Source organism: Mugil cephalus, chromosome 19 (genome assembly GCF_022458985.1).
Source record: "Mugil cephalus isolate CIBA_MC_2020 chromosome 19, CIBA_Mcephalus_1.1, whole genome shotgun sequence".
Taxonomy (NCBI): Eukaryota; Metazoa; Chordata; class Actinopteri; order Mugiliformes; family Mugilidae; genus Mugil; species Mugil cephalus.
In genome coordinates, this window is record NC_061788.1 from 1,165,726 (window position 1) to 1,187,890 (window position 22,165).

The 22,165-nt window shown below is 45.0% G+C and overlaps 1 protein-coding gene and 1 non-coding gene across 2 annotated transcripts; one reads left to right on the top strand and one right to left on the bottom strand.

Annotated features, from left to right (window-relative positions):
• Nucleotides 1-7,270: 7,270 nt before the first annotated feature.
• On the bottom strand, nucleotides 7,271-7,342 carry trnap-agg. Its single transcript has one exon. It is a non-coding gene; the product is annotated as a tRNA-Pro (tRNA).
• A 5,244-nt stretch (nucleotides 7,343-12,586) lies between these two features.
• Nucleotides 12,587-17,235, top strand: npy8ar (neuropeptide Y receptor Y8a). Its single transcript, XM_047569994.1, has 4 exons — nucleotides 12,587-12,932; nucleotides 13,048-13,289; nucleotides 15,290-15,436; nucleotides 16,229-17,235. The coding sequence occupies exons 1-4, from the start codon at nucleotides 12,624-12,626 to the stop codon at nucleotides 16,677-16,679; spliced, it is 1,149 nt and encodes a 382-aa protein (XP_047425950.1). The 5' UTR covers nucleotides 12,587-12,623; the 3' UTR covers nucleotides 16,680-17,235.
• Nucleotides 17,236-22,165: the final 4,930 nt, after the last annotated feature.

Below are 22,165 nucleotides of genomic sequence, written 5' to 3' on the forward strand. Positions count from 1 at the left end.
AACGTGGCCGAGGATTATGGAGAATAAAGGAGGATAAAGATGTTTATTAGAATCCATACGTTCGCCTGGAGAAATCCTTTTAAAGCTGAGCCGCTGTGACTCTATGACCATCAGATGTTTCACTGCAACTTTCATTTCAACACAATAGACGACAATATTTACATATTCATCATATTTGGACTAAAACCAGGATGTTAAATAGTAGATCTGGTGTCATTTCTGTCCCACAAATATATTTTTAAACGTTTTCTGTCTTTCCTGAGCCGCTCTCTGTTCAACACATAGGAGGAAATGATAATATAAGGAATAATAAGGAACTCTTCTCAGTGAGACTTTATTCTGCATGTTTTTATTGGTAGAGTGAATTTCAGGCAGAAGGAATTTATCAGACTGATTCTCTCTGTGTGGTCGGAAAGATTTGGTGTGAATCATGTTGTCCAGTTTGAGTCATTTACTCTGGTTCAGATGGTTTATTCCAGTTTGAGTCAGTTAGTCCGGTTTATTCAAGTCTGGTTCAGTTGATCTGGTTTATTCTGGTTTAGTTCTTCTTCTCATTCCTCTCGTTCTTCTTCTTCTTTGTTCTCCAGTTCTAGTTCTTCTTCTTCTGCTGGACTTTATACTTAACAGGAACATCTGTGTCGTGGAATAAAGAAACACAACATGAATATGATGATCTGTCTCTTATTAGAGGAGGGAATGAGGCAGCGTTTCATTCAGACTCAGAGATGAAGCTCAGCTCGTTTAGTTTAATACTCAGAGGACGTTCAGAGTAGAAAGTGACTCTTAATCAGTCCACACTTAGTCCACATACATGCCACCAACCAGAGGACAGGGGGCCAGTCCCAAACCTGAGGATCTAATTAGGATTAACTCATGTCTTAAATGTCCTAGAGCTGCTCCCTGTAGATTCCTGAAGTCTTTTCTGGAGTCGACTGGATTCAGTCCAGTGAATGTTTCTTCCAGTCAGAGTTAATGTGGAGACAAGAGCTCGTACCTCGTGTTCTCTGCTCCAGAAATGTTCTGCCATAAACTCTCTAACCCTCTCTGGAAGATTAGTCTCCAGAAAACTTTGCTCTTCTTTTAAAACGTTGCAGCGTCAGTGTTTGTTGTTGCTGTTGTTGTTGTTGTTGTTTTTCTGCAGCCTTTGACCTGATTGGACTCATTGTACTCAGGAAACTTCTTCACATGTTTAGTCACAGAATTCCCGCTCTTCTTGTTTGTCTTCCTGCTGTTCCTCTTTTAGTTACTTTTCTTCTTCTTCTTTGTCTTCCAGTTCTTTTGGTTCTTCTTCTGCTGTGAGTTCTTCCAGTTCTTTGTTGTTGTGGATGTTTGGCTGATCTCTTTCTACCACCAGCTCCTGTTTCCTTCCAGCTGTTCCTCTTTATTGCCTCTTGGTGAGTGACAGCAGCAGGTTATCTACATGGTTCCACGTTGAGTTTTCTGAGGTTATCTGAGTTCCTGTCAGCTCCATCCAGTCTGACCTGTGACCTCCCCTCAGCTTTGACAGATCTATTATTAAATCTGGCCACAGGATAAAAACTCTCCCATTCAATGGCTCCGTCGATATGTTTCCTGCTGAGTTTATTTTTAAACCCGGTTCTAACAGGACCAGTTTCATTTAGAATGATGTCGTCTGTGATCTTAATCCCTGTGAATCGTCCTTGTCTGTAATTTATAAAGTAAAGTCTCCTCCATAAATGATCTAGTGACACAGAAGGACTTTGACTTTCATCCATTCAGACCAAGGATGAAACCATTAAATCCACCATTCATGTGTTCACCTGCTTTAAATACTGACAGGAAAACACATTTAGTTTGTTTATCCAGATGTGGGGGGAATATCTGAGCCACAGGACCAGGTCCCAGGTAGAACTGGTCCCAGGTAGAACTGGTCCTGTGTGAACAGGATTTAGCTTCAGTGTTTTTGGTCCTGATGAATTGATGTCGTCTCCGGGGGGTGAACACCATCGATCTTCTCTCCGTCATTCAGGAACTAAGAGAGACGAGAGGACAGGATTTAGAATGAATCCATTTGTTATTTACCAGGAACAATTAAACATGGATTCATTCATTTAGTTTATTTTCAGAGGTTTGTAAATAAGAAAAAGGCTCCAGGAACGATTAAGACCAACGATACAAAATAAAGATCTGCACAAATCTGGAGAATCTGTCACATTATTATTATTATTATTATTATTATTATTATTATTCAGTTCACAGATTTAACAATGAACTCCTTCCTTCCTTTCCTTTCATTGTTTCTTTCCTTTCCTTCCTTCCTTCCCTCCTGAATGAGGTAGTAAGTTATCAGGAAATATTCTGTAAATGTACGGCCCCGTCTACAAACCCAGACATGAGATAAACTGTGTGTCCCTGTTAAAGTGTCTCAGTCCGGATCCTCAGTGTCTCAGTGTTTGTTAAGTAAAGTGTCTGCAGAGTGTCAGCAGAGCCATTAGCCGCTAGCCTGCTAACAGTTAGCGCTGTGTATATTTGTATGGTGATGTCTGTGGGGATGAATGACCTCCTGAAGCCATGATCACAGTCCAGGACGCTCTGGACTTTCCTCATGTAGCATCATTCAGTGACAGTCCCCACAGAGTCCAGACTCGTCCCTAGAACAGAACCGAGCCAGACCTAAGGATGAGCTTGTCCAGACCCCCCCCTCTCTCGCGCCCGACGCCAGGCGACAGCAAACAGCGACGCACTCTCAACAACAGACTTGTAAAACATGTTCAGCTTTTCACTACATCAAACGATTTCAGCCTGAACAGAAAGTGGAGCCGACTCCTTTTTAAATACACGTCACAGCTTAGTCCAGTCCAGCTACTGAGGTGGACCCCCCCACGTCCCTGTAAGTCCCATGTCCCCCCCCCCCCGGTCCCTGTAAGTCCCATGTCCCCCCCCCCCCCCGGTCCCTGTCAGTCCCATGTCCCCCCCCCACGTCCCTGTAAGTCCCATGTCCCCCCCCTATCGATGCTGACTGGGGGGGATCGATGACCATTTCCTTGGTCTTGGTGATGTTCAGCTGCATGTGGTTCCTGGAACTCCACTTACTGAAGGTCCCAACCAGTTCCCTGTATCCTCCCCCCTCCCTCCTTCCCTCCTTCCTTCCTTCTTCCTTACTTACTTCTGTCTCTTCCTTCCTTCCTTCCTTCCTTCCTTCCTTCCTTCCTTCCTTTACCTACCTCCTTCCTTCCTTCCTTCCTTCTTTTCATTTATTTCCTCTCCTTCCTTCCTTCCTCCCTTCCTTCCCTCCTCCCTCCTTGCTCCCTTCCTCCCTCCCTCCCTCCCTCTCTCCCTCCTTCCTTCCTTCCTCCCTTCCTCCCTTCCTTCCCTCCTCCCTCCTTCCTCCCTCCCTCCCTCCTTCCTTCCCTCCTCCCTTCCTTCCCTCCCTTCTTCCCTCCTTCCTTCCTTCCTTCCTTACTTACTTCTGTCTCTTCCTTCCTTCCTTCCTTCCTTCCTTCCTTCCTTCCTTCCTTTACCTACCTCCTTCCTTCCTTCCTTCCTTCCTTCTTTTCATTTATTTCCTCTCCTTCCTTCCTTCCTCCCTTCCTTCCCTCCTCCCTCCTTGCTCCCTTCCTCCCTCCCTCCCTCCCTCTCTCCCTCCTTCCTTCCTTCCTCCCTTCCTCCCTTCCTTCCCTCCTCCCTCCTTCCTCCCTCCCTCCCTCCTTCCTTCCCTCCTCCCTTCCTTCCCTCCCTTCTTCCCTCCTTCCTTCCTTCCTTCCTTACTTACTTCTGTCTCTTCCTTCCTTCCTTCCCTCCTCACTTCCTTCCCTCCCTCCTTCCCTCCTTCCTTCCTTCCTTCCTTACTTACTTCTGTCTCTTCCTTCCTTCCTTCCCTCCTCACTTCCTTCCCTCCCTCCTTCCCTCCTTCCTGCCTTCCTTCCTTCCTTCCTTCTTTTCATTTATTTCCTCTCCTTCCTTCCTTTACCTACCTCCTTCCTTCCTTCCTTCCTTCCTTCCTTCCTTCCTTCCTTCCTTCCTTCCCTCCTTCCCTCCCTCCTTCTCTCCCTCCTTGTCGTGCTCTTACTTCGTGTTAATTCATGCGTCTCAGTGTGACTCATTCTCCTACTGGGCTTCAAAGTGTGTCCATGTTTCATCTCCTCCTCTTCACCACTTTCAGTCGAGTCCTTTAAATCGTTGCCTGTTTGTTCATCTCTCAGTAATTTAGTCCGAACGGTCAAACCAACCAAAGCTTTTTAATCTTTGTTTTTTTTAATCTGAGGATTTGACTTTTTAGAGGCTGAAGTGTTTCCTCTAGAAGGAGAAAATATGAAAAGAAAAACATCAGAGGATTAGGAGTCCTAGCTTCCTTCCTTCCTTCCTTCCTTCCCTCCTTCCTTCCTTCCTGGTAGGAACCTGAACCGTGGTCATAGATATTTAGATATTTTGCCTCAGTAGTTGGGGGTGGAGACCAAACTCAGAGCTAAAAGAGTTAAAAGAATGAAACTTTTAACTGTTTGATGAGTTAAATGAAAAAGTCTTTAAATTTCTGTTAACCTTTTTCTGTTAAGCTGAGCCCTTTATCTGCAGTGAGTCTGTATGAGAGGTGATGTTTGAGTCCTGAATGACGCTGTCAGAGCTGGGATCAGTAGGTCATGAAATTTAAAGGGCGTGTAATATACACTACCCGCCAAAATAAGAGTCCCCACCGAATCACTGAGATGTCCCAGGAGGATCTCACCTGAACGTCTCCAGAGAGGAGGTGCTATTTATCTCGTGTCTGGTTTCTAAAGCTGGTTCAGGCCTCCTGGGTGTTTTAATGTGAGCATCCAGCTGAGAGCAGGAGGAGGAGGAGGAGGAGGAGGAGGAGGAGGAGGAGGAGGAGGAGGAGGAGGTCTCAGGGTAGAACCAGAACTCTCTGGACAGATTAAATCTATCATGGTGTCCCAGGAACCCCTCAGGATCCTCCACCACTCTGAGACTCCAACAGCTCCAACAATAAATATGATCTATTATTATCTACTGATCAGATGATGTCACAGAACGAGGAGGAAGATGAAGAGAAAAAGATAAAGAGTTGAAGATGGAGAAGGAGGAGGAGGAGAAGTAGCATCTCCTATAGTATAACATAACATAGCATAGCATAGCATAGCATAGCATAACAACATAGCATAACATAGCATAGTGTAGCATAGCACAGCATGACATGACATGACATGATAAAGCATAACATAGCATAGCATATCATAGTGTAATGTAACCTAGTGTAACGTAGCGTAGCGTAGTATAGCACAACATAGCATAGCATAGCATACTATAGCATAAGATAACATAGCATAACGTAACGTAGCATGGCATAGTGTAGCATGAATGACATGATATAGCATAACATACCATAACATAGCATAGCATAGTGTAATGTAGCCTAGTGTAACCTGGCGTAGCATAGCATACCATACTATAGCATAGATAGCAAGATAACGTAGCATAAGATAACATAGCATAACATAAGTAATAGCAGCAGTGAGAGCTGTGCTAATATACACAGTATGATAATGTTTTAATGTGCACGTCTGTGCAGAAAGAGCCACAACAGTGGATCAAAGGCGTCTGAGTGGTGCTGGTTCCAGACTATGTTCCAGTCACCAGACGTTTTTAAAGGGAACATTAAACCGTCTGATGTCTGTGGAGTGGATTCATCTTCGTTTAAACCCTCAACAAGACGTTTCTGGTTGATAGTCTGATGCTGGCCAATGACGGTCAACATCCAAAATAACATCACACTCTGTTTGTTGTGGAGGCTGCTGTGATGGAGACTGACAAGTGGGAGGTTATAGATTTAATGAGGCCTAACGGGAAGGACATAAACCGACTGGTTTATGAAAGACCTAAAGTAGAAAGGATGAATATGACGGACGTTCAGGTCGAAATCACCGTGTTCAGATGTAAAGATTCTGTTTTAGACTCTGTTTACGCAGGGATTTGTCCCAGAAAGATTCATGCGAGAGCTGAAGAGCAGCGAGCGCTCTCAGCAAATACATCCAGTCTGTCAGCTGACATTAACTTCTGCCTCTGTGGTTGGAAAAAGATTGTCTGGTCCTTCAGGGACACGAAAAGACGACAAGTCTGTGATTTGTGACGGAGTCAGGACTAAACTGACTCCAGGTCTGGATTCCCCTCGGCCGTGTGCGAGCGCTCGCTACATATCTGCATAAAAATAACTCAATGCATCCTGAAAGCAGACTAAGATAGAAGCAAATCAAACACCAGACACAGAAATATTAGAATAAAATGAGCCAATATTACATATCAGAGAGGAGCTATAGTAACCAGGCCCTTGTTTTCAGTAAACTCTATGTTTCTAAGCAGTTTAATGGAAATTCCACTTTCTGAATGTGGTCCTTGTCCCAGATTACATGAAACAGAGAAAATGACGGGTATGTATCCTCCTCCTCTACACTAGGTGGCGATATGTGACCTTTCAGTGGGTTAATGAATCATTCATGAGTCAGACCAGTGTTTCAAACAACCTCCAGACAGACAATAGTTCAGACGGCGCTTTCCCTCAGGTGGTTCTTCTACTGGATCTGTTACCTTCTTCTTCTGCGACCGGCTTTCTTGGATGTTTTTGTTCCGTCCGGTTAAAGTCTGATTAAGTCGTATACACTCCGGAGAAAGCTGATTTCCAACTGCATTATCAGAGTTTCTCAGTCAGACACGGAGAACTCAGATTTTAGTCAGGGTAACTTGTTTACCTGCACTTAGGTTGTCCAGTTAAAGTCGGATTAAGGCAATAATTAGTTGTTTTTTTTCATGTGCATGTAAACATATCTGAGTATCTGGATCAAGAACAAACTATAGACCCTTCAACATTAGCTGGAGGCTAAACAGAGGGAAGCTGGAGACAAACACTGTCACTGTCAACCGTCCTGTTTGGAGCCAAAACAGAAAAAGCAAAAGCACTAACTTGAAGTTTTATCTCATACCAGACACTGCCAGTCGTAGACAACTTTGGTTGAACGTGATTAAAAGAAATGATTGGAGAGAGACAATCAACAACATGCAAACTTCCTATCAGGTCAGATTAATGTGTATTGTAATTAGATGTTCGTGGTAACAGCTGATCATTTGGAGGAATCTGGTCCCAGATCAGAACCAGTGAGTTGTGAGATGTTGGTGGTTTCCTCTCATCAGCTGATGCTCCAACATTTCTACTGGATGAAGGTCAGGACTTTGTTCCTAAACGTTCATCTGGTTCTTCTGGAGAACCTCTGGTGTTTTTCATGACCCAGTTTCTGTTCAGATTAACTAAAACATGTCTAGACATGGGCTCGTCCAGGATTTGAACCCGGGACCTCTCGCACCCTAAGCAAGAATCATACCCCTAGACCAACGAGCCACCTGTGCAGTATTAGAAGATGCTGTTTCAGGTTCTTGAGGTGTATTGATGGTTTCGTTCGATGTTTTGTTCATGGTGGACTTGGAACTGATGTGTCTACCTCCTATGACATGAACAGTCCTTATTCATAGTTCACCTTTAGCTAATGAAGCTAATTCCCAGCTGAAGTCTGTGACCAGTGATCAAAACATTTTAAATAGCAACAGCAATTTACAGATACGATGCAGGTGGAGCAAGGACAGAAGAGACACAGTAGCGCACATTCAAAAAAACAACACACCACAGAAAGCATTAAACATGGAGGTGGCTGCTCGAGCCATGATTCCCCAGTGTCAGAACAGAGTGGAGATTAGAATAACGTGTTCTTCGCTCAGCTGACATCGTCCTCCGGTAGTTTCCTGAAGAAAAGCAGCTTCCAAACTGAAACACGTCCCTTTAAAACATCACCAGAGCTTTTAGGAGCGTGAAAGTGAAAAGTTTTGATTCATTTTTATGCAAAAATGTAGAACATTCTTGAAAGGGATGAAACTATTAATCATCTCGTTTTAGAAGAAAGAAGAGGAAGGAAGAATGAGGAGATGAAGATGAAGAACTAGGAGAAGGAGGAAGAGGAGGATGAAAAGAAAATATGTGACACTGGTTCATTTCCCTAAAACTAATGCACAGAAAGTTTTGAGTCATTTTTATGCAAAAATTCCTAAAACCTTTAAGCGTCTCTTTACAGTGAATCATATTTAGAGTCAGAATGTTCAATAACAAAGGTTTAATGAAGTAATTAATTAATGAATTAACTCAGTCTATGTGTTTCGCACCAAACTGGATGAAACTCTGAGCTCAGTCCTCGTTTCTCTGGTCTCTGAGTCGATCCCTGACAGAGACGCCTTCGTCTTTGTGAAAGCTTTCCTTTGTAATAATGAGCGTCGCGTGGGAGGATTGTTCCTCTTCATCATCTGCTCGTCTCCACTCTATTTATAAGGAGCCTCAGCGAGTGGAGAGTCCTAACACAATAGAGGGAATCAATCCTGAGCTCTCTGGGCTCAGCTCGGCCCGTTCGACGGGATCGCTCATCAATAAACGTCAATGAACGAGGTCTGAATATGGAAGGAGATTTAGATCTGAGAGTCTGTTCATGTTCTTCATCTGCGACACTGATTCAGACGCCGTTTACCTCCATTTTTTACCTGCTAAATTAACTGAGGAGACGATGGACCAAGACAGTATCTCAGAGGATGAGTTTATTTTATCGCTAGGAAAAGCCACAGATGAGATGGGATCATTCCTATGTTCCCCGCTTCGTATGTGACCGGGGAACATGGGAGAATTTCTTTAAAAAAGAGTTAGTTTTAGGTACCTGGGGAACATAGGACCTGGGGAACATAGGTACATAGGTATACGGTTACGTAGACGGCACATTGAGCGGGTTCGTTGCTGCCATACACACCGCACCACCAGATGGAAGCAGCCCGGCTTATTCCAGCCCCCGAAAAACACATACAAACACAACATTTACATAAACAGTTACCCGGATAATATTCATACATATTAGCAACAAGAAGACAGCCGACGCTAACAGCCGTTAGCTAGATTTGAGCAACCGTCCAAACAACAACCGACAAAATCACAAGTTGGTATATTTAAACAAAGTCAACTGCAACTATCAACAGTCTATGGGAGAAGCTACTGTTAGCTGCAAGGCTAGGAAGAGCTACTGTTAGCTGCTGTGGGCTGGATGGCTAGGAGAAGGTACTGTTAGCTGTGAGGCTAGGAACAGCTACTGTTAGCTGTGAGGCTAGGAAGCAGGGAGTGGCTGCTGTTAGCATGTTGAGGTGGTCTGTAGCTCTTCCTTGCCTCCCAGTAGTGTTACCTGGCCTCTCAGCTAATAGTAGCTCTTCTTAGCTTCCTAGCCTCTCAGCTAAATTGTAGCTCTTCCTAGCATCCCCACTAATAGTAGCTTTTTCAGGCATCACAGCTAATAGTAGCCGTCCTAGCTTCCTAGCTAATAGTAGCTTTTTCAGGCATCACAGCTAATAGTAGCTCTTCCTAGCTTCCTAGCTAATAGTAGCTTTTACTAGCCTCCAAGCCAATTGTAGCTCCTCATAGCTTCCTAGCCTCCCAGCTAATAGTAGCACTTTCTTGCATCACAGCTTAGCTCTTCCTAGCTGCCTAACTACTATTAGCTTTTCCTAGCCTCCAAGCTAATAGTAGCTCCTCTTGGCTTTTTTACACAAGTCATTGTAAGTGTTTTAGTCTGACAAAGGGCCCGAGGCGTCCTGTCTTCAGTCTGACACGAACCTTCTGGACGGAGGTGAAGATCAAGGCGTCACATTAATCATCCCACCGGCCCTCGTTCATCACGCTGTCACATCGACCAGCACAGACGCAGAAGCCAGCACCAACAATCCCTCCTCGGTTTTATTATTTAGTATTTTATTTATTTCTTTGACTCTAGAGAGAAACACTCAGATTTAATAACGTAATAATACATATTTGCTGCTGAAATTCCTCAGCAAATGAGCAAATTACATGTTAACATATCTGAAGACTTATCTCAGTGTTTGCAGACCTTTGAAGACGTTTATGTGTCTGGTTAATGTCTGTGTTTGCTGTCAGACACAACAGACACAAACATGACATTTGTTGTGGAGCTGCAGGTAGTTTGAATCTCTACATCCAGCTGAAACAAACCCTGTTAAAAACAGGCTGCAGCTAAATAAAAGAACGACAAGTGGCTGCTAATCAGACCTCAGGTTGAAATTAGTTAGTAACTTAGCAGAAAGAATAGAGCTAAGAAAAGATACTATTGGCTGGGAGGCTAGGAAGAGCTAATATTAGCTAGGATGCTAGGAAACGCCACTATTAGCTAGGAGCCCAGGAAGAGCTAATATTAGCTAGGATGCTAGGAAACGCTACTATTAGCTAGGAGGCTAGGAAGAGCTAATATTAGCTAGGAGGTGAATCGTATATTATTGGATTGTAAGTTAATATTAGCTGCAGTTTTCTAGAGTTTTTTATCCTTGATGTTTCAATTAAAATTAATTGATTTTCATGTTTATTTTGTTGCATTTTCTAGTCCTGTCCCTGTCCCTGTCCCGGTCCCGGTCCTGGTCCTGGTCCTGTCCCCGTCCCATGTGTCTGACGAATGTCTTCCAGTGTGAACAAGTTTGAGGTTTCACAGGATAATATGAGGATTATTAGAATCTGGAGCTGAATCTAGTTTCATGCTGTTACTCGGTCGTATCAGTTGTATAATATTGGCAGCAGACACAGAGAAACAGGAAGATTTACATTTATATATATATATTTTTTTTTTCACCGTGCCTCGTCTCAGTCTCAGTCTCTGATTATCAGATCATGACTGAAAGACGAAGAGAAATCGTAGGCGTTCTATATCTCAGAAGTTGAATAAATTAGAGGTGAAGTGAAGCTGGAGAGGAGCTGACTAATGTGAATCAGCTTCATGGAAACACAACCTCATTCTCTGAGCTCTGGATTTATAACGACTGACAGATAATCAACGTGTACCAGGTTTTATCTGATGTGATCTGGTGTTTTTTAGGAAAGTTTAGAAACAGCCTGACAGAGATCGACAGATTTATTCTGATTTAAAAAAACAAAACTGCACTAAAGCTTTAGGATTACAGACGATAAATGGTACAATGGTGGTCTCTGTGGACCCTGGTCTCTGTGGACCCTGGTCTCTGTGGACCCTGGTCTCTGTGGACCCTGGTCTCTATGGACCCAGGTCTCTGAGGACCCTGGTCTCTCCATGGACCCTGGTCTCTATAGAACCTGGTCTCTGTGGACCCTGGTCTCTGTGGGTCAGACTTCAGTAACATTGTGTCTGATTAATTAGTGATGAACTAAAATATCTTCTAGATCAGAGACTAGAAACCACCCTGATATTAATGACATCATCCTGATCATCCACCAACCCCTGGACTAGACCTGGACTAGACCTGGACCCAGAGTCTCTAGAAACACCACAGAGCTCACATGTTCTCCAAAGGTTCTAGTGAAACAGAACCAGGTCCACTCTCCATCTGGACATTAGGATCAAACCAAAGAACCCAAAGTTCCTCCACGTTGGGTTTTTACCTCTTAAAGTGAATCTGGCTCCAAAATGCTACTGATTCACTACAGGAGGCAACGTTCACACAGTTATTATCAGATACTAACACTGAGCTCATCATAGAATCCATAAGAATAATGATGTTGTGCATGAATGTGAGTCTGCAGGGAATTAAATAACAAGTTCATTAATGAGTTCATTAACATGTTCATTAACATGTTCATTAACATGTTCCTGCTGCAGATGCATGAGATGAAAGGAGAGTGTGATATTTGTGTTGTGTTTGTGTCAGAGCGGTTCATGGTTTTATTGCGGTTTAGTTTGGTTTTGTGAAAACAGCTGTGAGATGAGGAGGAAACAAATAAACACACGAACAAACAAACAGGCCACTTGGAAAATAACAAAATAATCAAAAGCATGAATGTGTTTGTGGAAGCGACAGATTTTCTGATGAGTGTCATCACAGCCCAGAGACGGGTTCATTCTGCAGGGAGGGAGGGAGGGAGGGAGTCCTTCCTCGCGTCCTCCTCACCTTCCTTCCCTCCTTCCTTCCTTCCTTCCTTCCTCACCTTCCTTCCTTCCTTGTGTGTAAACCATCTGAATAATAACAGGATTGATATTCACTTGTTCCCCTGCACAGTTTCACCTCTCTTCACCTCCCTCTCCTCCCTCCCTCCCTCTCTCCTCTCTCCCTCCCTCCCTCTCTCTCTCCTCCCTCCCTCCCTCCCTCCCTCCCTCTCTCCTCCCCCTTCCTCTCTTTCCTGCTGCTTCTCTCCCTCATTATCTTCCTCATTGTTGTGTTTTCTGTCTTTGCAGAGAATCTCTGAGCCGCCAGGATGTCGAGGGAAAAGGAGGACAGGGTCTATATTTGAATCGCTCCTCCTCCTCCTCCACCTCCACCTCCTCTTCCTCCTCCTCCTCCTTCTCCTCCTTCTCCTCATCCTCCTGCAACTTCCTCACCAAACTCCTCTTCATCACCTCCTCTTCTCTCTTTCCTCCCTCGTTCTGTCGTCACTGATCTCTGACTTTTTGTTGTTGAGGAGAACAAAAAGTCAGTGAACGCCTCAGGCCTCTGCTCCTGTTGAACCTCCTCCTCTTACTCCTCCCCCACCTCCTCCTCCTCCTCCTCCACCTCCTCCTCCTCCTCTTCTGTACCCCCCCCATCCTCCTCCTGTTACTCCTCCTCCTCCTCCTGCTCCTCCTCCTCCTGCCATGTCCAACGACAGCAGCCTCCTCGCCGTGTGGGAGGCCTCCGATTGGTCGGACACGTCTCAGTGCCCGCCCTCCGTGGGCGGGGCAACTTTCCTGATCGTGGCGTACAGCGCTGTCATAGCAATCGGGTTGCTAGGCAACGCAGGCCTGGTATTCATCATCGCCCGGCAACAGGAGTTACGCAACGTCACCAACATCCTGATCGCCAACCTGTCCTGCTCCGACATCCTGATGTGTGTCGTCTGCCTCCCCGTCACCGTCATCTACACCCTGATGGACAGATGGGTGCTGGGGGAGGCCCTGTGTAAGGTCAGTGGAGGGGGGGGTGCAAGGAAGGAAGGAAGGGAGGAAAGGAGGGAGGGAGTTAGAGAAGGATTGATTAAAGACGTGTCCTTGTCTCCGTCTGGTTTCTGTACCTGTCCAGGTGACCCCCTTTGTTCAGTGCATGTCAGTGACGGTTTCCATCTTCTCGCTGGTCCTCGTCGCTCTGGAGCGCCACCAGCTGATCCTCCACCCCACCGGCTGGAGCCCTGGCCCCGCCCACTCCTACCTGGCCGTGGGGCTCACCTGGCTGGTCGCCTGCTTCATCTCACTGCCCTTCCTCTCCTTCAACATCCTCACCAACGACCCCTTCCACAACATCAGCCTCCCGGCAAACCCCTTCAGGTGAGGAGGGAGGAGGGAGGAGAGGAGGGGGGAGGAGGGGAGGGGAGGAGGGGAGGGAGGGGAGGAGGGAGGGAGGGAGGGAGGAGGGGAGGAGGGAGGGAAGGAGGAGGGAGGAGGGGAGGGGAGGGGAGGGGAGGGGAGGGGAGGGGAGGAAAAAGGAAGGAAGGAAGGAAGGAAATAAAGACAGAATGTGGCATATTTATGTGCGGTTGATTGGTCTCACCTGTGTCTCACCTGTGTCTCACCTGTGTCTCGTTAACTGTTTGTAGTCTTTCCTGCTAAGACGTCGTTTATTTCTGTGTCCATCGTCTAAACACAGCAGCTCAGAATATGGATGAAAATCAATCACTCAATCAAAGTTCATTCATTCAGCACCTTTCAAAACTAATCAGCTCCGTTCAAACAGCTTCACATGTTGATCGACACGTTCACACATTAAACGAGACGGGAAACAGGAAAAAGGACACGGACGCTAATGTAACACTGTAGCTATTAGTCGAAATAATGACAGATCAATATCAGAAACATACTGATAAAAAGATTAAAAACTATGAAATATAACAATAATAAAAGATAGAAACTTTGTAACATATTAAATATATAAATTTATCAGGGATATTATAATGAAAATATACAATAAATAACAATAATAACACTCTATAGGAAATAAAAAGACACTAGCTGTGTTTCCATTATGGTGAAATGTTCATAAAGTCTGTGTTTCCATTTAAAGGTGGATGAGCTGTGATATCCCATAATTCTCCAGGGAAATACCCAAAAGTGTTTCCATTGCACTTTTGAGATAAACTTTTATATCGATAGTGACTTTGCAGCTTGTTCCTACTGATAGAATGTGTTAAATATGAGTTAATACCAAACTACAGGAGCTAAAATAATCAAGTTACAGACGTAAAAGTCATCATAGTTTTACTCAGATCAGCGTATTGACTCTTTGCTGCCACTAGATGGCAGACTGAAGCGTCCACGTACGAGCACAATGGGTTTAAATGAAGCACAATAAGAAACGGTCGCACACCAAAAACCTAATGAATCAATCTTTATTTATAGAGCATTTTCATACATAAATATGCAGCACAAAGTGCTTCCCATTAAAAACAAGCCCCCCAGATATAATGTCCCCATACGAGGACGCAGGGTCTCAGGAGGTTAAGATCTACTGTCGTCAACACTCAACTTTCTGTTTCTGTTTAATCCAGACACAGTTTGACTCCATGCAGTCGTTTCACGTAATGAAGCTCGTTTAGCATCAGTAGGTGTCAAACTGGGGAAACTCTTCTCTTTTTACCAAAGCTCCATGAAAACAGAGAATCCATCTCTCTGTGTTTACGTTCATAAATAACCAAACCCACACATCCCATCACTACCTGTAGCGCCTGTTATTCCACGGAGTCTTTTTTATTTCCTGCCCTGCGTTTGGCTCCTACTTCACCACTTTTTAATGACATTCTGGAACAACAACACTCTGATGGCATCTTAAAACGTTTCTCCGCAGTCTTCAGTCATTTCACAAACTCTTATTTGAACCCTGAAGGCACCACCTCAGATTTCTCAAATTGTCTTTGTGCTCACGTCTCTGCTTCCCAGCGTCGTCTTTGTTCTCTGACTGTTGGCAGTAATCTCTGGTGTTTTTGTTTTTGCTCTCCACGGCCTGACGTTATGAACTTGACACAGTCTCCTCTGAAAGTAAAGCACTTTCCTTCCTTTCTTTTTCTTGTCTTCTGTGTCCCGGAGATGCAGAGGTTCAGCTGTGGCTACTTCCAGAACCAGATCTTAAATCTAAAAACATCAGATTAACATCAGACGTATGTTTTCTTTTTCTTTTTTTTTGAGCAGGAACATCAGATAATAAGTGATGTGATATTTGAGTCATAGCAGCCGGAGGAGCGGAGGTCACGTCACTGCCGTCCAGAATAAATGCCAAAGTGAGGGGGCGCCACATGTCTTTTATTTGTCCTTTAAACATGTCTGTCCTGTCTCAGAGACCATCTGATCTGCATGGAGCTGTGGCCTTCGGACAAACACCGTCTGGCCTACACCACCTCGCTGCTCATCTTCCAGTACTGCCTTCCTCTGCTGCTGGTGCTGCTCTGCTACCTCCGGATCTTCCTCCGCCTGCGACGACGCAGGTTTATACTCCGTTTATTCTGCCTCATGTTGTTTTAGTGCTGTCAAACAATTGAAATGTTGAATCAGATTTAATCTCTGGGTTGCTCTGGATTCATTTTCATTAATTGCAATTAAATATGTTTAATCTCTATATTTCTATATTAACTCAAGAAAGGACAGAAAGAAGGTGAATATTTTTGCAGCTGAGAACAGTCTCTCCCAGTGAACAGTGGCTGCAGGAGTGGACACATATTAGCAGCAGCATTGGCAGCTTGTCTTTGTCTTGGTTTGTCTTGGTTTGTCTCCAGCTGTTAGCCGCGTTAGCCCAAGTGCTAGCAGAATCCCCGGCTAACGTATGCTTGGCTTGGTTCATGTGCTGTTTGAAGCTGGAAAGAAAACTCCTTCCTGCAGAGTGTGATGATACTTTATGTGTCTCCACTGGTCCCTCTTGGTGTCTTTGTCCTCAAATGTCCCATGGAGAGGACCAACGTGCTGTTTAGCGTCTTCCATCTTTATGGGTTGGTTCTGCTGCCTGTCACTACCGGATCAGCTGGTGCTAACGCTAACGCTACTTGGACAAACTGAGACACGTTCACAGTCGTTCTGCTGCAGATGCTTCATTAATCAGACTAATTAATGATGATTAATCAGATTAATCATGATGACAGATTAATCCACGTTCATTTTTACAGCCCTGGTTGTTAGCTGTAGCATTCGTAGATGAATGCTCTATTTATACGCCATGTGTTGCATAACTGTGCCTCAGGTTGGGTGTGGATTTGTGACTATGGGCGTCCTGCTGTGTTGTGCAGGGACATGCTGGAGCGCAGCAGAAGGACTCGAGGAGCCCAGAGGATCAACGTCATGCTGCTAGCTATTGTCATCGCCTTCGCTCTGTGCTGGCTGCCGCTGAACGTCTTCAACACCCTGTTTGACTGGCATCACCAGGCCCTGCCCGACTGCCAGCACGACGCCGTCTTCTCCGCCTGCCACCTGACGGCCATGGCCTCCACCTGCATCAACCCGGTGGTGTACGGCTTCCTCAACAGCAACTTCCAGAGGGAGCTGAAGCTGACGCTGCAGCGCTGCCAGTGCGGCAACCGGGCGACCGAGAGCTACGAGAGCTTCCCTCTGTCCACGGTCGGCAGCGAGGCCATGACGAAGGCCACGTCCCTCAACAGGATGGGGTCCGTGTGCATCCCCTCACCTAAACCCGAGATCAGCTCGGCACTACCGGCCAAAACGTTACCTGCTAACACCTAAAAACGGCTTCTAAGAGACAAACAGCAGCAGGTAACGAGCTGGTCGGTGGCTTAGAGCTGGAACCTGGACGGAACGGACGCTCAGAGACGGAGGCTGGAGCTTCGAGTCCAGAGAAGGAGACGCCCGGAGAACAGACTCAGCCGAGGGACGGAGGAGCTGATTGGACCTTTCACTGAGCTTTGTTCTCGTCAACGTTCCCCCTAGAACGTCGCTCTCTAGAACTGCTCTGACGCTGTGTGTCGAAAAGCAGCGACGCGACGTTCTCACAATAAAAAACATCAACAACAACAACTGCATGACGACGTTCCAGAACGTTCTCGTACGCTGATTATATTCTAACGGTCTGAAATGGAGACGTTCCACAACAAGTACGTTTTATGTTCCGGGGAACTGTGACGTTCTGGAACATACGGCGAAGGCAGCGCACCATCGAACAAAACGTGTTAGTCTAATCGTTTATCTGTTTTTATTGCAGCGCGCCCTCAGTTCAGTGGCACATCCACCGCCACGCACAACAACAGCAACAACAACAACAACAACCACAAAAACAACCACAACAACCACAACAACAACAACCACAACAACAACCACAACAACAATAACAACTACAACCACAACTACTGTAACTACCGTGGGCATGTGTGGGCACCCTGTTCTAGAAAACTTCCAACATTTATTCTAGTCAACGTTCCACTGACGTCCTAAAACGACCAACGATATCGACACGTAACCTTAGAACAGCAGCGTTCTACTGAACACGGAGTCATTCTGATTATTTCCCGTCTGGACGTTCCAGACCGGCTACATTTTTGTTATGTCGCACCACTCTAGAACGTTGTGTAATTCCGGAACGTTGACGTCATGACGGCCATGTGGAACAACCACATCCTAATAATATTCTGCCAGAACAAGCCCATTTCAGTTAAACTCCAGAGGATTAGTGCGTTCCAAATCCTCATCAACGTTCCACTGAGATCCTAAAACGACACCCTCAACGTTGTGACAACAGAATTCTAGAACGCCGTGACGTTCTGTTGTTGAAACACAACTGTCACTTCACGTCTTGTTTCCAGGGACGTTTGCGACGTACCAGAACGTTCTCATGTCGTCCTAGAACGTCACAGTCTAGAGTTGTCACGATAAAAACTAGAACGTCGTACACTAGAGAATAAATGCATTCCGGGTTCCACACTCTGATTATATTCCACAACGTTCTAGAAAGGCGACGCTCCAGAACAGGTGCATTTTGAGAGAATTGTGACAAAGTCTAATCAACTAATCACGTAGTAGAACGACAACTGACAACACCCTCCATGTTGTGACGTCCTAGAACAACAACAGCTCCAGAACGACAGCATTGTGATGTCATGGCGTTCCGAGGTGTCGTCTGACGTTCCCTGGAACGCTGTGACGTCCAAGAACCACATTTTATAATGTTCTCAACAGCGGGACGCAGCGTTTATCAGAATAAAAACACGCTCTAGAACGTCGTGGCGTCTCGGAACAGCAGCAGCTGTAGAACGAGTGCATCCTACGCTGTGACGTTCTCGTACCCCTAACCCTACGCTGGAATGGCGACGCTCCAGAACAGGTGCGTTTTGAATACGTTCTGGAGAATTGTGACGTTCCAAAGTAACAACTAAGGAAAAAGAGGGTGAAGAGGAAGCTGCATGGAACCGACTGACTGACAGGGACGAATCAGAATCAGAACCAGAATCAGAATCAGGGATGTGAACACGTACAAGGAATCTGACTCTGGTCACTTTGCTCAAAAAATAAAAGCAACACTTGAATAAGCATAAAAATAAAAATGTACTAAAAAATATAGAAAAACATAAATAAGACTTCAGAATAAAACAGTATATGCATCTATTCATCTGTATATAGTATATACAGGGAAAAAGAAAAGGAAAATGAGATCAGATAATGTGAACGCTGACGTGGAACCATGTGTCTCATATGAACATGACATTATTACTGTAGAGAGGATTTAAAATACTCAAACATGACGAAGAGAATGAGGCTCAGTCGTGTTCATCAGTGGCGTCAAACAGACGAAATTCATCCTGGTGAAGTGTGAAAGTTACACAGACGACATTAACTGCATATCTTCAATAAAACTGGCGCCTTTTCCCACGTTGTCCTGTTTTAATACGAGCTGCAGACGTAACACAACACTGAGACCTGGAACTAAACCACAACTGAACTTGCTCCTCTTAGGTCTGTATGAGTTTGACTCCCCTGGTTTGAATGAGTGGATCTGTTTTAAATACAATAACGTGATGGTAGTTGTCCATGATGCCATTTAGCCTTATTGTTCCCTGAATGAGGTGAAGCTACGTAGGAATATTCTGACTCCGATCCATCACCAGGCCATTAAACATTCACCGTATAGTATTATCCCCCCGCGTTCTTATTCTAATACCTGTTCCCATCTTTTAAAAATAAACAAGACCTCTGTATTATTCTGTTTGTTCTGCTTCTGTAGCTTTTTACTTTGACTTTCTTTCAGATTTTCAGTGCCTGAATATTTCATAGTGGAGTGAAATAATCCTATTTTCTAATTGAGGAGGACGGACACCGATCAGGGAGCCCATCTGTAACTAATGTAGCTTCAGGCTTTTCTCTGCCGAGTTCTTTGTGACCGTCTCATTAAAGTGTGAAAATGTGGTTTGTGTGTTGCTTTGTGAGTAACTCAGACTGTGAAATGGAAAGAAAACTAAACGGGCTTCGTGGAAAGTTTCATCAGTCAGAGTCAGACTGCATCAAGTATTCATAACTACAGAGCCCTTCACGGTTTGTAGATGATGTGATGTTTTTTTAAGGGGGCGGGGCTTAGCTGGAGGCAAAACATGTCAAGCACTGTAGCTTGTAAAGGTCAGTTAGCATATTCCAGTTTACTGCTGTGGAGAGAATGGATGTAAAAACACATATTTTAGAGAATATACTAATACACTCACTCCCTGAGGCCGTGAGTGTTATTTTAAAAGTCAACTCTGACTGATGGGACTATATTCACCAACCTCTACACTCTCACTACCTGGATGATTTGACCAAAGGACACAGAGGAGACGGAGTCTGGTCTGTCCTCTCCGACAAAGACATAACAAGAAGTAAGAGGAACCACTGTGGAGGGAAACATAGTAAATGAAACTTCAGCTCGGAGGCACCTGAAACACACAACTAATGTTAAAGTAGCTAGCGGTTAGCATTAGCATTAACATGTAACAATAATCCCCTAAATAATGATCAACTTAACGTAATTTCAGTCACAGTTTAATTAATCTGACCTGATATGATGTGTGAATGTTGTTGATTGTCTCACTCCAAACTTTTCTTTTAATCACCAAAATCAAACCAAAGTTTTATGTGATAAAACTTCTAAGTTTGATTTTTTTCAGTTTTGGCCCCAAAAAATACATCAAGACCTTTTCATGGTTCGAACAGTGACAGTGTTTTGCCTCCAGCTGACGCCATGAAGGCGTCTGTAAGATTCTCAGGTTGGATTGAAGCAAACACTCTTTAATTCTATAATCTGGACTCAGTGTTAGAGCCCTTTACAAATACTCCATCCACATTAAAACACTATGATTTGCTCATATCGTGTCATTCAGGACGATATTCAGCTGCAGAAAACCAAAAATACAGATGTAAATGAATCCTTCTTCACATCTGGATGGAGTCCAGAGTTCCCAATGAAGTCAAGAAAACATTTGAGAGAAGTGGAGATGAATTAGTTCACAGCTGATGCAGACGTGGCTCTAAAGTTTAAACAGACCTGTAGCCATCGTGGTTGGTCATGAACAAACACCAGCGAAGCACTGCTCTGCTGCTTCGTCTCTTCCCAGCGCGACGCCGCTGATCCAGGCCCGTCAGGATCTGTTCAGGTCCTGATGGAGTCCGGATGCCAGGAGCATGTGGAACGAGCGACTTCTCCAGCTGTGAGATGATGACACACGTCTTCTGAGGGCGACCTCAGCAGATGGTGGAGAGGCTGAGCAGAAGGAGTGTGGTCGGGCTGCACAGCAGAGAACACGATCATCTGCTGCAAGTTAGTCCAGAGCTTTAAAAGGCGGCAAGCTGCATTCAGGGAACCGACTAAAACCGGGATAATCAGGCCCGACCCCGAACTATGTGACTTGGCGCCGCGTTTCCATCAGCATTCACAAGGATCTGATAATAACTGTGTGTACGTTGCCTCCTGTAGGGAATCAGTAGCAATTTGGAGCCAGGTCTAGTCCAGGTCTGGTTCAGGTTTAGTCCAGGTCTGGTCCAGGTCTAGTCCAGGTCTGGTCCAGGTCTAATCCAGGTCTAGTCCAGTTCTAGTCCAGGTCTGGTCCAGGGGTTGGTGGATGATCAGGATGATGTCATTACTATCAGGGTGGTTTCTAGTCTCTGATCTAGAAGATATTTTAATTAATCAGCTGATGTAAAACCTTCTGTGTGCATTAACCACCTCAGATAATTTCTTTAAACCTTATTTTACACTGAGTCCTACAGTAATTTCTACCGTAGCCAGCTCGTCTGCGCCTGAGAAGGATGTTTTTATTCTGCAGGACTGAACCATCCGTCTAAAAACTGTTTTCTGAGACGCCTGCAGAGACGAGAGGAATAAGAGGCTTCACGTGGAGAAGCTCTCCACCAGCTTCGCTTCACGGAGCTTCACTGATAATTAGCAGAAAACAGGAAAACGGGGGAGGACAAACAGGAGGAGGGGGGGGGGGGGGGGTTCTAGACCGGGGGCCACATTCAGCACCAGTGTGATCACAAATGGACCAGACACAACACAACAGAATAATAACTATAAATAACAACAAGGAAGGGAGGAAGGAAGGAAGGAAGGAAGGAAGGAAGGAAGGAAGGAAGGAAGGAAGGAAGGAGTCTGGACTCTGTGTGGACCTGGATCAGTTCTACATCAGTTGTTTCTTCCTGTAAAATGAGCTCGAATCAAACTCGTTCATCTCACAACATCTCAGCCAGACTGCTACACACTGTGTGTGTGTGTGTGTGTGTGTGTGTGTGTGTGTGTGTGTGTGTGTGTGTGTGTGTGTGTGTGTGTGTGTTAACCATCCCAGGTAACCAAGGAAACGGGGCCGTAGGGAGGCGGCAGCGTTCGTCTCTCTGCTCGGCTCCGTCTGTTTACTCGTTTATTTTAAAATAAATCCAACTTATGCTAATGTCTGCAGAGGGAACCGGCCCAGTTCAGGTTCTGCAGGTTCTGCAGGTTCTCCGGAGTCAGGGAGCAGCTGGGCGGAGCCAAAATACACCAGATAAAATAAACTAATAAATAAATGGAGCCTCCTCGTATCTGTATTCGACTGCGTCTTAACATGAGGCGTGAGGACGAGCTGCTGGTCTCCTCAGGTCAAACTCAAACTCCTTCACATGGATTTTCCTCTCAGCTCCAGGTGGATAAATCTAAACTGTCCTGGTTTTACCTCTGAGCTTCCACCGCATCATCAGAGGCAGCACGAAATAAAACATCT

Bases quoted from the DNA above. Each gene is read 5' to 3' on its own strand.
- npy8ar (XM_047569994.1), top strand. From the start codon at position 12,624: ATGTCCAACGACAGCAGCCTCCTCGCCGTGTGGGAGGCCTCCGATTGG. The intron at 13,290-15,289 runs GTGAGGAGGGAG...GTCCTGTCTCAG, and splicing joins CTCCCGGCAAACCCCTTCAG to AGACCATCTGATCTGCATGG. The intron at 15,437-16,228 runs GTTTATACTCCG...TGTGTTGTGCAG, and splicing joins CTCCGCCTGCGACGACGCAG to GGACATGCTGGAGCGCAGCA.